Source organism: Echiichthys vipera (genome assembly GCF_963691815.1).
Source record: "Echiichthys vipera genome assembly, chromosome: 5".
NCBI classification, from domain to species: Eukaryota; Metazoa; Chordata; class Actinopteri; order Perciformes; family Trachinidae; genus Echiichthys; species Echiichthys vipera.
In genome coordinates, this window is record NC_139830.1 from 5,890,471 (window position 1) to 5,906,283 (window position 15,813).

The 15,813-nt window shown below is 41.5% G+C and overlaps 1 protein-coding gene across 1 annotated transcript in view; it reads right to left on the reverse strand.

Annotated features, from left to right (window-relative positions):
* LOC310947466 (calsyntenin-2-like) overlaps positions 1 to 15,813 on the reverse strand; it is a gene marked incomplete at its 5' end in the record, with an annotated part of 259,328 nt that overhangs the window by 88,878 nt on the left and 154,637 nt on the right. The window contains 2 exons of the mRNA XM_083914254.1: positions 3,964 to 4,113; positions 12,624 to 12,832. Coding sequence (XP_083770380.1) covers positions 3,964 to 4,113; positions 12,624 to 12,832 — 359 coding nt within the window. The remainder of the gene's footprint in view (positions 1 to 3,963; positions 4,114 to 12,623; positions 12,833 to 15,813) is intronic.

Below are 15,813 nucleotides of genomic sequence, written 5' to 3' on the forward strand. Positions count from 1 at the left end.
GGACCCCTTGTGCTCCAAGTGCCAACGACCGTCGTTAGAGTGGCAGTCGTTGGTGGGAAGTTGGTTTCGACTTCGTTAGTGCTCTATTGAGTCTTAACGACAGTCATTGGGTGATCAACTTTGCGTTCCACTTCCGGCCCATCTTGCGGTCAACTTCCGTTCACTGTTTTGTAAGATATACAATTTTAAGAATACATTGACCACTTAAGTCCAGACTGGAATATCTGAACCAATGTTGGATGAATTGCTGCATTTCAATCCAACAGCTGACCAACTGCAGAAAAATTAGCCACCCAAGTTGGATGGAAACATTGTCTATTTGAATCCATTTTGTGGAGGTTTTATTTTTTTGATTGATTTCACTGAAATGTCTCAATATATGATCCCTTTGGTGAACTTTTAACTGTTGTTAATTATGGCCATCATCAACTTTCATTTTGTCCACTATTTTGGTTAATGACCAAATACCTGAAATACTTCTCACAGTTGCTGTAGCCTTCTTTGTGTTTGGTGCTCGTCGTCACTGTAACCGTCCTTATGTTAACTACTTGTTTTATATATACATAATTAAATACATTACATACAATTACATGTCTTATGTGTGTAATGTCTTAAATTGGGTAGCTTATCTCCTTACTTTTCTGAGAGCCTATATGTTTCACCACATCGACGGAAACATGAAAACAGAAGCTCTCTTCCAGTTTGTTTTCTCAAACCGCTGTTCTCAGGCCTGCAGGCTGAAAGATTGACCGCTGAAGCCTTCTGTCAAAGTGTCTGTTGTTGTGTTAGAAACAAACTGTATCACACCAAATAAAACTGATAACCATCCCATCGAATGAAGAGAAGAAGCCTCACACTTATCTTTCCTTCTGTCCATTAGTTTTTCTAGTGTGTGTGTTCGTTTGTGTGTTTCTGTGTGGAGGGCAGGAAAGAGAAATGAGAAAACAAGATAGGAGACAGCCAAACTAGTTTTAAAAGTTCGAAACGATCGTAGACTAGCAGGAAAAAAACATTTATTATTTAGTTTCCGTGTTCGTCTGTGCTGACCATCCCAGAGCCAGGACACCACACTAACTGTTCACTATATGACACTAATGGCATGTTAAGAGGATTGGAAATTAAGGAAATACGAAGCCATCAACAACTAAAATGTAGCTGATATGAACCAATAGTAATCAAGCATTGTTGACCTTGGGAGCAGTAGTAGCCAGTGTCTTTATGTAGTATTTTTTTTTAGGCCAAATCAATTCACAAATCATCATCAAGGCAAGTGGTCCAGAGTCATGTGGAGGCGGGGCCGCGGTTGGATAACCAGGGACCGCTCAATAGATCATGAATGCAAAACGATAAATAAACAGGACGCCAGGGTTGACACATTGAGCCAGACAACCGTTCATACATACGGGCAATTTGGAATCGACGTAACACCTGTATGTCTTTGGATGGTGGGATGAAGCCGGAGAACCCAGAGAAAACCCATGTAGATACAGGGAGAACAGGCAAACTCCACACAAAAGGGCCCCCGCCCAGCTCCAACCCGGACCTCAGGCCGTGAGGCGACAGTGCGGCTACACTTGCGGGCAACCCCTGACATTTACTCAAAAAAGTGAATTGAGCAAATGTAATGGAGTTAATGTTACTATACTATACTACTTAGTAGAGGGAAGTAAAAAAACAAGAGTACTCATTATAAAGTAGTATTGCTCCTCAGTCAGTGTTACATTGTTTTAATCAAAGGAAGTAGTGTGGTTGTATATGTTACTAAAGTAGAATAAAAGTTGAAAAGAAAAAGTTCATATGGTCATGGAGCACAAGACACCTGTGTGTGTGCGTGCGGGTAATCAGGCACTACTTGTCAGTAGAGGTTCCACAACCAAGTGAGGGTATGTGACTGGTCACGAGAGACACACACAACTGAGCTCTGCTGCCCAGAGCCAGGGACCATAGCTAATTTGAACAGACAGATTACTGTTTTTTTTTACCGGGAAAAAGCAAATCCTTTGTGTGTGTGTGTGTGTGTGTGTGTGTGTGTGTGTTTATGTGTATCTTCGACATTCCCACAGTAGCCGGCCTTTAATACAACAACCACTAGCTCTATTAAATACCCCTTGATCTGTGGCCATGCCATTTACTTCTCCCTCTCCATCCTTCCCTTCATCCATGCTGCCAAACAACGCTCATAGGGATGGCTGCCCTTTCATCGGGGGAGAGCGTATCTGCGCTTGTGTGTATTTGTGTATCTTCTTGCTATAATCGGGTGCTGAAAATCCTAATTTGAAAAAAAAAAAAAAATGCACTCACAAAAATATTATTGCAAATAGGCTTCAAAGACAGGATTATCGCCGAGAGCCTAGAGAGGGAGTTAATGTCACTCTGTACACCCAGAGCAGCCCTGGCTCTGTGTGTTTGTGTGTCAATGTATGTGTGTTTTGCGCAGTCATTAAACATGCACATATTCCCACGGCAACTGTAGAATATGGGCATCTTTGAGAAAATGTAGGGTGTACGTGTATATCTGTGTCGACTGTGTGCACATTTCTTTGTGAAGCCTGCTCTCTTGTGTGTCTGTAGTGCATTTTATTGTACATCTTGTAATAGTTTGAGATTTCACTTGCAACCATCCTTGTTTGAAACTTTGCCCCTTGGCATCACATGAAACCCTGCTACACAGCATGCTGCCGAGTGCTGCCACAGTGACTCTGTACTACTTAAATGTACTAATTTTGAAGTTGAGAACAAAGGGGCGGAAGTTTTATCCTTTTTTCTTTCATTGTTTCTTTTTTTCTTGTTTGATTTGGTGATGTTAATTCCTCTGAATCATAAAATGCTAAAGCTGTTACTGCACTGCAAAGAACCCATGTTTGGAAATTATTCAGGGAGCTAGACACTTATGTTAAGGGATTCAAGACATTTCTTGAATCATTTATTTTCTTGGTGCAAAATGAATTGATTTTGCTCTTTCCGTCTTGTTTTAAGATCTCGACCTTGTGCTTGAAAATGTCTGCCTCAGATCAGAAACATGAAAATATATCTAAAACCACAGCCACTGTTTTGAGAAAACACAGATTGCAAGACTGAATATGAGCCAACAACTTAGTATTTGCAGGGTTCAGTAGCTGCCACTGAGCTGCTGCCAGGGTGCTCATTTACTGCTGTTTATCACCAATCGCGCTAACACGAGTGTCCTGCGGGACGATAAATGGCTGGACGCCAAAGGAATCCAGCACATGAATCACCTTGTTAATGACAGAAAAACACAGATTGCACATTGTTCCATGTGAAGCCGCACCCTGCATGTGTTCCTCTTTCATCTCATGAGCCGCTGCCCTCTCTGACAAGTGTAAATTGCGTCTGCATTCATCCCGAGTGCTGTCTGCGCTATTGTTGTTGTAGCATTCAACGCAGACACTTGTCTTTGCATTACTTTGTGCCTTGTTAAGGCTGCCATGACTACTTTCTGATGTGCTAAGAGCCGTGTTGTCTGTGTCACGGTGCTCTTAGTAAAGTGCTGTTGATCACGCCAGCTAAACTTGACAGGCCAATTCCTCAGGGAAGGAAGGAGAGACAGATGGAGAGAGAGAGCGGGGCCTGGATAGGAAAAGACAGAGATATATAGAAAGGTAGGTCGAGAGACACAAGAGAGAGCAGTTTGATAAGCACAAATTGAGAAAAATAAGGTATACAGACGACAGCAAGTGCCACACAGACAAAGGTAAAGCGTGCACGTTGAAGTAAGGACATGCAAATAATCACATCTGTGTTTCTATTTGCATGAAGAGAAACAGCTCTTACTTCAAGCTCCATCCTTGTGCATGTGCTGTACAATACAGCTGGGCGCACATATTGAACAAACGTAAGAAATCACACACAAATAATTGAATCTGTGCTTCTGGATGTATAAAGAGTGCTCAGTCAGAACTGCCTGAAACCACTGCACACATAATTTTTTTAATGACAGCCCACCTTGCCAACCAGGCTTGCAGACAGGCTTGACGTCAATGCGGACAGGGACGCTGTGCAGGGCTCTCTTCTGGCCGCAGTCCCAGGCCGTCACCTGGATCTCGTACTGCTGCTGTCGGTCGAAGCACAGCTTCTCTGTGTTCCGGATGTTACCTTGTGTGGAAAAAAAGAGGCTCAAGGTCAAATTCAATCCAACTTTTTAGGGACAAACTGCAGCTCTATAGCTCGCTCTACAGCTTAGTTGGCTGGTTGGTCGTTTTTCTCCCTGAGAGGCAGAAATGTGGCATGTAGGTCAAGACTGTGAGGTTGTGTGTGTGGGTGTATGCATGAACGTGTGTGCTTGGTCGATAGGTCACAAGTCCCATCCACTCCATGTTAGCGGATGGGACATGGGCCTAACTAAAATCTCAGTCCACCTCAAATAAATGTTTCACAAGAATGGTTTCTATCATTTAGAGTAGTTCACATTAGACTGATGTTTGTTCAAGTTTCATTTTACATTATTTGAGGCTGTAAAAACATTGATTGATTGACAGCTGTGATGGACTCGGCGGGAGTTTGGACAGAACTTTGATAGCATCACTCTACAGCCCAATCCGAACTGCGTAGGCTTTGATTGCAAAATAACAACCTGTAACCAAAATCATGTGTCCGGGATATTTTGACTTCACGTCTATACAGTGGGAGGAAGTGGAGCTGCGTGGTCCAGCTTTATATAGAGCACATAATGGAAACATTTTGCGATGAGCCATTTTTGCTCATACAGCCACACATTGTAACGTTTGAAGTTTTGAAGCTAAAATTAGCTAAAATTATGTCAATTAACAACATTTTCTGCTTACCTCTTTAAACAGGTTCTTATTCTGTGCAGGTATAGTTTCTTCTTTCAGTACTTAGTTTCCATTAGCAAAAAACCCAACACCTGGAATTCATTTGGGCAATTAAGGTGAATATGATTAGTCTCATTACGGTGGATTCGACGGTTCTTATCTGGGGTGATAGGCCTTTGTCACAGAAGACACGTAACGGAAAGTCACAGGTGCACATAATGAAATTAATCAAGGCTGAATTCCATTTAGCTGCTACACTTTTAGGATCCCATCTCTGCATTCCTCCAAAGGCTGAGAGTAGCTCCTAACGGACCGATAAAATGAAATAAAGGGAATGTCAGTCCTAACCTTAAAATGTCTCTTAGTTTCAGCACTAAAACATCACCTAAGTAAGTGAGAAATTACAGATAATCTACATAATCTTTCCCGCCTGTGGTCATTAAATTATACAACGCATCCCTTGGAGAGTCTGTCACCCCCTCTCTGTAATTCAGACTCAACCACGGATCATCCGTTCTTTTGGACATTACTACGGTACTACTTTGTGTATATTACTATTGTAAATTGATATTTTATATTATTTATATACTGTTTTATACTTCTGTTTTTCCAAATATATAGTATATTGTATGTATTTATTGTTGTTGTTAATAGATTGTTTGTATAGCTGGAGTTTGCGACAAAAATAATTTCCCCCTGGGATTATTAAAGTATTTCTGTTCTGATTCTGATAAACCAGCCAAACATTTTGAAACTAATGTCTTTTTGTGTCAGCCTTTTGTAAAAATGCAACAATGAGTAACTTTCAAAAGCATATTTTGCATACTGCTGTTTTGTCAGGACCCTTTGGAATCACTTGTCAATGCACTGGGTAGCCCTTTGTGTCAAACACACTGCACTCCACTAAAGCCACTTTTTTAAACACGGGGAACACGTGGTTAATGATGTGAAATCACACAAAAGTACATTGTTAGATTCAGGCAACAAAACCACTTGGTTAAGGTTAGGGAAAGATCATAGGTGGGGTTAAAATAACTGCGTTTGTAACATAACTAAAGTGACGCCCATCCACCATCCCTACCTTCCCTCTTACAGGGCGTTTGGCAGTCTTGATCCTGAAGCACTTGCTCTGAGCATCTAATGTCACCGCAAACAGGTTTACAGCTGTAAGCCGTGTGCGTCGGTGATTGGGGCGTGACAAAACAGCAGTATTTGACACCCTGGGAAAGAAAACAGGCTGAGCATACACATGATCCAGCGGCATCATGTGCCATCTCCAGCTCAGTCATGGCTCTGTTGCCTTTTCAATGTGGAAATGTTTTGGCAGCGAAGTGGCAGTTCTTCAGTAAACACATTTATAATATACTGTAGGATAGGAGTGTTTTGTTTTTACAAGCATACATGTTTGCAACTCATATGGATGTTTTTCCTTCATTAACTGGTTACCTGTCAACCAGGCCTATTCATAAAGTAAGGTCTACATGCTTTAACAACTAAGGGCGCACTCACACTGTCCATCCGTACCGTGCCCAGACAGGTTTTATGGGTAAAGCCTAGTTTGTTTGACCAGTGTGAGTGCAACCGCACCGCCTAGCTGCGGCCTGCTTAGCGGCCAGGGACCGTTTGGGAGAGGTGGGCTTTTGTAAAGCACGTTTGCACATGTACGAGCATGAGCGTGCCCATGTGTACAAGCACGAGCACAAGCACGAGCACGAGCACGAGGCCTACGGCGTCATTTCCTGTGCGCCTATTCGGACATAGAAAAAAAGCAGAAAAAAACGAAATAAAAAAAAGACGGACCATGCGCGGACATTTAAAACAATGGCCGCTAAGGTTCACGTTGGTGTGATGCGGAGGTGTGTGTGAGGAGTGTTTACTGCAGATTTGGTCGATGAAAATATTCAAAAACAGTCGACAAGACGCACAAAAACTCAGAGGTCTGTGGAAAGATTTGTAAACAAAGCGACGCATCGCAATGACGTCCATCAATCCGTGGGACGTGTTACAGCGTGATGACGTATAGACAGCAAGAAGCATTCGCGCGAGGCCCAGGTAGTGTGAGTACAAACGGGTCGGGGGGAGAGAGAGAGGGGGGGGGGGAAGTACCCTAAAGCCCGGGGCACGGTACGGACGGACAGTGGGAGTGCGTCCTAACTTGATGTACCATTGAGTTTAAAATCTCATCCCTCCAAATAAGGCAATTAGTTTAATGCACAGTGGAATCAGGAGTGGTTCAGGAAGTTATTATATAATATGTAATGTTTTTGTCAAACCTTTTATTCTGTAGTAAATAACCCAAACCCAAATGTGTGTCTGACAAATAGAAGAGAGTTATCCGGTCGCCAGAGATTCGGAGACAGACTTTATGGAGTCATAAAACGGCTGCGTGAGCTTTTACGGCTAAATGAGTTTTATTTTATTGTACTATTATTGTAGCAACGTGCAACAAACATGTTTCCATATTCATTGCTACTCTCAACTTGCAAATGCATTTTTAATGGAGCTGTACTTCAGTCTGATTACTTATTTTCTCTTTACTGACAAATTACTTTAGAGTTTAGTATAAACTAAACCAATTCTGAAAGTTTAGATTACACTTTGAATTGCCTTGAGGATAGTGAGTATTAACAGTCCCACTAAAGTGTGTCTACTATGTAGCCTTGTGCGCCTATTTGACTTATTAGATAACTATGAATGCTTGTGTATGAATGCCTGTCTGCCTTTACAGTAAACTGTGTGTGTGTGTGTGTGTGTGTGTGTGTGTGTGTGTGTGTGTGTGTGTGTGTGTGTGTGTGTGTGTGTGTGTGTGTGTGTGTGTGTGTGTGTGTTTGTGTGTGTGTTTGCTTAAAGGAGTAATGGTTATTTAATCTAAATCTTAAAGCATCATTATATATCATTGTCAAATTAACTGTGATGCCTTAATATAATCACTGTAACAAATGAGATCATGGTTGGGATGACAGGACAGGTAGCCTCCATATCTCACAAGCGGTTTGAATAGCGCTAATGTTGCTCAACATTAAGACCAAGTTTCCATTGAACCCCTGTTGCTTCCTGATGCAATGGAGATTCTGGTATTGCTGCTCCCCTCACCACCCTGGTGTTACTTCACTGAAGATAACAAATACTGTTTGTCAAAAGGGAGTTTACACATCAATGTCAGTTTACAGGTATTAGCAAGTACTACTGTATATGTGACAAAACAAACAGCATAAAGCTTTCATCTCCTGAGGCAATCGGCATCGGTTGGGGTTAAATGTGCAAACCTGGAGGTGTTGAGTCAGAAAGTTACCAGACCTCTGTTGCCTGTTCCATACCTCAGCTTGAGGCCTGAGGCTACATAAGCAACCATTATTGATAACATAACACACCCTAATCTATGATTTATCTGGCGGTGGTTTAGTTGCATTGTGGGTAATGTCAGTGCGCTGTTTTGACAGAGAATAATTGTGTGTAGAGTGAAGAATGGTACCCTGGGTTTCGCTGTATCGATTATAACCAACTAAAACACACCATTAATTCCAACACACATGAGAACAAGTCTTACAAACACTTGAATATGAACGCGGCCACGATGTATGGTTGTCTTCTGAGTATTCTGCTGGCGATTCTTCTATTTTTAAGGTTCAGGTTAAGGTAGAAGTCATAGTTTAAGCCTTTTTAAGTCTTTTGTACAATCTGAAATAATCACATTCACGACAAGTCAAATGAGTGAATTTGACCCACTTCCTATTTTGTGTTACGAAAGCAAACTTGCAGATTCATTCATTCATCTTCAACCGCTTGTCCCTGTCGGGGTCGCTGGAGCAAATACCAGCTGACATCGGGCGTGAGGCGGGGTCCACCCTGGACAGGACCAAAGTCTATCGCAGGGCACATAGAGACGAACAGAGACAGACAACCATTCACACCTAAGGGCAATTTTAGAGTCATCAAATAACCTAACACGTGCATGTTTTTTGGATGGTGGGAGGAATGCGGAGTATCCGGAGAAAACCCACGCAGACACGGGGAGAACATGCAAACTCCACACAGTCGGGATGTGAGTATGTATGACCGTGAACGTGGCAAAGATTTTGTGATGTTAGAATGCTGCAGCACCTTAAAAGAAACAAATAACCCACCTGTCTCTACAGTACAATCAGCATCCGGACCACATTCAGTGAGTGAGAGTCTCCTGCTTTGTTGGTAACCGCGACCCATTTACCAAACCAGCATCTTCATCTCTCGCCGAGCAGAGTGCATGAAGGGAACTCTTGTGAACCTAATGTGTCTGTTAATATTTGATGAGTCTTCCACTACAGACAGATGCCAACGCTACACGCGCAGCCAGGCCTGGACAGGGAGGGGGTACCCTGACTGAGAATACTTGTGCAGTGTTTAAAGGGTTGAGAAGAGACATTATTGGCCCTTATTGGCTGTGAGTTGGAACGCAGCTGGCTGAGTTATTGCGACTTATATTACAACCCCGATTCTTCTTGAGGTTTCTGTATTGTGGGGAGAGAGGTGCAGAGGCAGCTGAATGTTGATAATGAGGTATATTTGAATACAAGCGTGTGAGTGGGAGGATTAGATGTAATTCATGTGAGGACGGTATTGTTCGGCTTCCCTTCTTCCTCCTCGCCCATTCTCTGTCTCCCTCTCAGCTTGTGTATAATTCCTTCCCTCCTCGTTCTCCCCTTTCCCACCTTCCTATTGCATTTCAATGCACCCCATTTTCTCACTGTTCTGCAGCGTCATCCTATTTCACTGTTTGCTGCCTCATCTGTTGTGCTGCTTGCGCTCTTTTCTTTTTTTTTTTTGCATGCACACGCACACACTCACACCTTACTGCGTGACGGAGGTTAATATCCCCACTCCTTCAATTACTATATCAACTTATCCATGTCAGCAGGCTTTGCGTGCTGTGACTGCAAGCAAGAGTGGCCAGTGTGTAAATGATTACTTTACCCTCTATCTCGCTCCTTCCACACACACACACACATTCACACACACACACACCCTGGTCTTTGTTTGAAGGATAAGGCCGGCAGTATAGGTAGCCTATTATACTGTCAACGAAAGACCCATGCCTGTCTTGTCTGGTTCATAAATACATTGATTATCTATCTATTTATTAATGCCTGCTTGCTGTCCTGGTTCCAAAATGGTGGAACAAGTTACCCATTCACATCAAGACACTCTTAAAGTTGGTGTACTAATTTTTGGGGTTGTACCCAAATGCATAAACTAAATACAGTTAATGTAATGTACTGTAAAGCTGAGCATTGTAGATTTTTTACAAACATTTCTCAAACATGAGGGAAAAGAGGAGTTCTTGGGGACTATTTTCAGTTGCGGACTAATGAATTGATGTGCTAGTGAGTATTTACTGAAGCAGGGTGTATGAGGGATTGACATAGAATTAACTAGAGTGGTTATGCAGTGTAACGGTGTCAATCAGTGATGTGTTTTTAAACACATTAGTTTTATTAAGCACCTCAGCAGCTCTTTTGCTACGTAAAAAAACAATTAAAAGAAAGCAATAAACTCTTAGTCATATATACATGAGGTAGATGTAAGAATACAGGTCAAATAAAATTCACGGAAAATTAAATCAGATAAGTTAAATGTAGAGGAAATGTATAAGATAAAATATGTATGAGTGTATATGACAGAAATGAGCAGCAAGCAATTAAATGATTGCACTCAAGTGGTGGATAAAGTTATTGCACAATAAAGAAGAAGAAGATAAGTGTCCAGGTGTGTAGGAGTAGATTATGAATTGCACAGTGAGTGGCTCCCACTCCTTCCCTTCTGTCCTCTTTATTACCTCCTCCCCCCGAGCTCCCCCAGGATGGGGTGTCGTATCCCCGCTCGTCCCTTTGTGCTTAGAGCTAGCAGTTCCTTTCTCTCGTAATTGAGTAAACTGGCTCTTTTTGGCATTTTAAAGTTGGAAATATCCATAGGATATATATAAGCGCACAATCAGAGGTCAAAATAAGGTAAAAGAGCTAAAAACCGGTGAGCTACTGGATAGGCAGCCGTCTCCTACAGCGCCAGAGTGTGGTCCCAGGATAGTGCCTGGGTAGAGCTAGCAGGAGTCAGAACCTGATGCAGGTTAAACAGTGGTGACGGAGGCTTTCCTTGAATTTGTCTGAATAGAATAGAATATCACTAGCTCTATCCATTTTGTCTTGTTTATCTCCACGACAGTTTCCTTTCTCCTTCTCTCTCTGATCCTCGCATAGCACTTACTCGCCCTCACAGCCAACTCCTCCTTTCCTCCCTCCATCTACTCCCTCTCTCCCTCAGGTGCTCTTGAGTTCAAGAGCTCTCACATTCTTTTCCTCAGCGGTCAATGGCCGCGCGAGACCCTTTCAAACGGGGAGAGAGAAGAAAGAGCACTTTGGCTGCAGCTTCCCTTCTGTATCATTCACAGAGCAGTTTGGCCCTAACCTCATCCACTCAATCTTTTTATTACGACACAGCAGTGGGCAACACTCTGCAGTTGGAAGCAACAAAAAACTAAAGAGCAAGGTCCCTTGCATCTACAGTATGTCTCCTAAAAACAGAAAAATGTGTAGGCAGATTGTTAAGAAGAGCAACTACAATTGTATTTAAAAAGCGTGCGAGCGATACGAATCCAGAAGTTTAAATCCCAAGTCAAAGTGTGCACTAAATTATGACTTTGACACACACACACACACACTATGTCTGTATTTGTGTGTGTGATTAACAATCGCACAATCTTAATTTGTAATAATGAATAATAAAATAATAATAACGAGAGCAGAGGTAGAAATGCAAGTGGCAAATTGGTAGAGGCAAGTACGGCGCGAATGAAGTGTCTCATCGAGGTTCTCCATGAGACATCCAAGCGCTCTATGGGCTCAACAAAGCCACTATTGTGTCAGTCCTTGGGGGAAACCAGTCTGTACCTGTGGATATAATATAATGGATATAACTATGCACTGTGGATGGCAGTGACGTGCCTTTAGGCATCTGTTCTGCCGTAAATCCAGAAGAAGAAGAACAGAAAGAAGAAGAAGAAAGCCGTAACTGCAGAGTGAAGCTGGTCTGATCTAACGGAGAGACCGGGCAGCAGCCTGCACAGCTACGGAGGTTAAATCACTGACAGTCTGATCACTACAACACAATGGCTCTTTTAAGAGCCACAGACTTCATCTGAGAGCTAATTTCTGTTCTTTTAGAAACATTCAGATCCCTGGTTAGCACTAGCATAACTTTCCATTTAGCACAACAGCAGAGTAGGCTGAGCCAGGGGTTAGCTTCAGTTCGGGAATGAAGCGATGATCACAAATGTGACAAATGTGAGCAAGTGGCGCGATACAAGCGTCTGAAGCGAGTCATTCGTGTTTGGTGTGAATGCAACATAATACGTATTGAGTGTACTATTATGTGTATGAGTAGTAGGAGTGCTTGAGCGTGTATCTCCTGTGGCTGTAAAGTGCATGTGTGTGTATGAATGGGATTTTTAGATCAAGAGTACCACTGTGTTGTGAGAGAAATGTTTTTTTTACATCCTCTTTGAACAAGATGAAGGGCAAGAAACCTTAAACTTAATTGTGAAGATGTTTTTGTACATGTGGAAATCACTGAGAAGAAGTGCTGTGGATGTAGTTGAGGGTTGAGGGAAAGTGGGTACAACAAAAACACTTCGGCTTTAGATGCACTGAATGTTACACACCTTTTATAAAAATGTAGGCAAGATAATGAGGTTTCTCTGTTGCAAGTACTGACGTATGTCTTTGTCAAAGAGCAGACATGTCAATACAAAACCCTGCATCCCTGTGGACGCTCTCAACATATCTTTTTCTCTATTCTACTCACCGTTGCGATCTATAGCGAAGGGTGTGTTGTTGGTGGTGATCTGGTAGTTACAGATCTGGCTGTACTGTGGGGAGCAGTCCTGGTCAGTGGCTTCCACCTGCAGGATGCTGTCGTAAATCTTGCCCTCTGTCACTGCGGCGCGGTACTGGGGCTCCCGAAACACTGGTGCAAACTCATTCACATCGTTGACCTGGATGTGCACCACCGCCCTGCAGACAGTAGGGGGCAACAGAGTGGAAAAAAAGTGGAGATTAGTGTAGAAAAGTCCATCATCTGCATATAGCATTACTGCTTTTAAGACCATTGATCTTTTTTCCTTGGTGAGGGAAATTAGTCCAAACTTTGATTATTAGATGGAATGGCAACACAATAACAACAACACATTTTTTACAGTCGTTTATGGTCCCCAGAGGAATAGTGGGTGAAAATGTTTGGTTTTGACTAAAATGCCTCAATGACTAATGGATGGATTTCTACTTAGTACACCAGTCATGCTCTCCACAGGATGCATTGTAATAATAATGGTGTAATAATCAATTTTCCTCTAGTGCCATCATCTGGTCAAATTTTAATTTGTACAATACTTTGGTGTATGACCGAATACCTAAAAAACTAATTGCTAATTGCTAATAACACAATAAACTAAGATGCATGTTAGCATGCTAATGTTAGCATTTAGTTCAACACATCACAATGCCTAATTACAGCCTGACAGAGATGCTAGCATGGTTTTAGTATAATGTTTACTCCCAATCATATATCTACACCAAATATATGACAATACTACAAGTGTTTGATTGTTATTAATAGAGAAACATTTAAAGGTGCGTTCCACCAACTGAACAGATGGTGTTTACTATAACTGACATAAGAAGTGCTACTTGGCCTGTGAAACCTGTCATATAATGCATTCTGTTGAAAAATAACATCCTAATCATGTCATCAAATCAGCTTGGGCTTAAAACTTAGAACAATTTAACCAAAAATGTGTCTGAAGTACGCCTTTAAAGACATTTCAAAATACCCATTAAAGCTTTTACTGCTAAATGAACGTGAATTGATTCAATAATCTTCATTCAAGTGATTTTAGTAATGGGCAGAGGCTATGTGGGAATTTCTGATTATGTGTTGCATTGTGCTTACTCATTGTAACCTCAACTACGTAGTTTAAAACACTAAATGTGTCTTTAATGTCCACAAAATTAAACTGTCTCTCTGCACAAAAGAGAGACAGTTTCTGCACAAAAATTCAGATGATATCTTATGAAACGGTGAACGTAAGTCGACCCTCAGAAGCAATGGACTGAAGTAGTCTGTGACCATTCCTTTTGGTGTCCATTAGGTTTATGCACCAAAACTTATACTACAACTGGTCTTGGTCTACAAATGGTGATGGTTAGGATAGGCATGAATAAACACTTGGTTCTAATTTTTTTTAAATGGCGTGGTTTGGTTTAGTACATCCGGGACATAAACTACAGCGTCAGGGAAACAAACCCTGCTCGCCCTCGGTGAAAGTCCTGTGTTTTGGGACCCATCCACCACCTCAATCTGCCTCCTGAAGTGGAGATTCACTGTTTTATGCTATGTCTCCTGCTTTTACGCATGCATAAAAAATTGGAAAATGCACAAATTACTTTGCATTACTTTTTGTTGTTGTCAAAGCCTGCTCCCTGCCACTGGTAGTAGGTCATCTACTACTATTACAGCAGCCTCTCAGATGATTGTTAAGTTTGGATAGTTGAGGGCAGGAGTTCATTGCTGTAGATTAATTAGTTCGGTAACCAGTAGTCACAATGTGCTTTACGTAATACACTGTCTGACCTGACCCAATGGATTGCATCGATCGTGTTGCTATGGAAAAATAATCCTCTGATCTCTACATTTACTATATGCTCAGTTCTCTAAACTGCACTAATTAATCATTCCAACAGTGATCTATCAGCAGTAATTCATGTTAATTCACACATGAAGAAAAAAACCCGACCATTCATCACTTTAACACACCCTCATCAATACTCTCAGGAGGCCAGAAGGCAACAGATTGCACAATCAATTGTTCGATTTGTCTGACTGACAACCGGTGAGGGATGAAGAAGGGACAGACTAACACTGTTTTTAAGCTTCGAATGACAATAACACGGCAGTGCTTCGCTTTAAGAGACAAAGGTGCAGGCATGAGTATGTGGTTTATAGGATTAGCCGGTCGGTACGGTAATGATGGTGAAATGATCCTATTAAAATAAGCTGTAAATATCTCTCCAACATGTGGTCGGCTGGAGACGGAGACTGAACAACAAAGAGAGAGACAGTTGGGAGGCCGTGCCCACGCAGAATGGATTTCCACATTTCCTTATCTCTCCCAGTCACAAGTACACAAACATAGCATACCATTTGTTTTTGAGCTTCTCCACACACACACATGCAGATACAAGTTTAATAGAAAATAAGAAACACATAAACAACTGGAATCAAAAGGCAATATAGACACACACATGGGGGACGAAGCTGAGGTAGAAGTAAATATGCATGATTTCCATTCAATGCTACTTTGACCCCATTACATTTTGGAGTGATTAATTATACTATTTAATCCACTACATTTATCCTACAGTAGTTATTATTTTTAGTTAGTGCGATTGTACATATAAAACATAAATTGAGCGTCTTAAATATGATGTATTCTTATCCGTACATACAGGCTACCGAACAGTACATACAGTAGTTGACACACCACCACCTAACAGTTTTCAGTTTCCTTATCAGATGCATGTACACAATGATGTCGCCCGATATTATTTTATTTTGTCTTCATTATCCGCATTATTCAGTGTAATTAGTTTGATTTTAAAATGTTTTTATAACAGATCTGAAGTTATAATGTATAAAGGAATATTCACGGAGCCCCAAACCCATCATTTTACATTAAATAAATTGGTAAAACTAAGAAATTTTACCTCTCTCCAACTTCCTGGCTACCTAGCTGAAGCTAATGTTCATCATGAAACAACGTTAACCATGCAAATGCTTACTGCTGTAACATAAAAACTGTAAAACTGTAAACGTATTTGGAGCAATTTAGCCAGATTTCTTTTTATTGCTTAATAATAGCCAATTTAAATACTTTAGCATGGTCACAATATGTAATGAAGGGCTTTTACTTGTAACTGAGTATGTTTACATTGTGGTA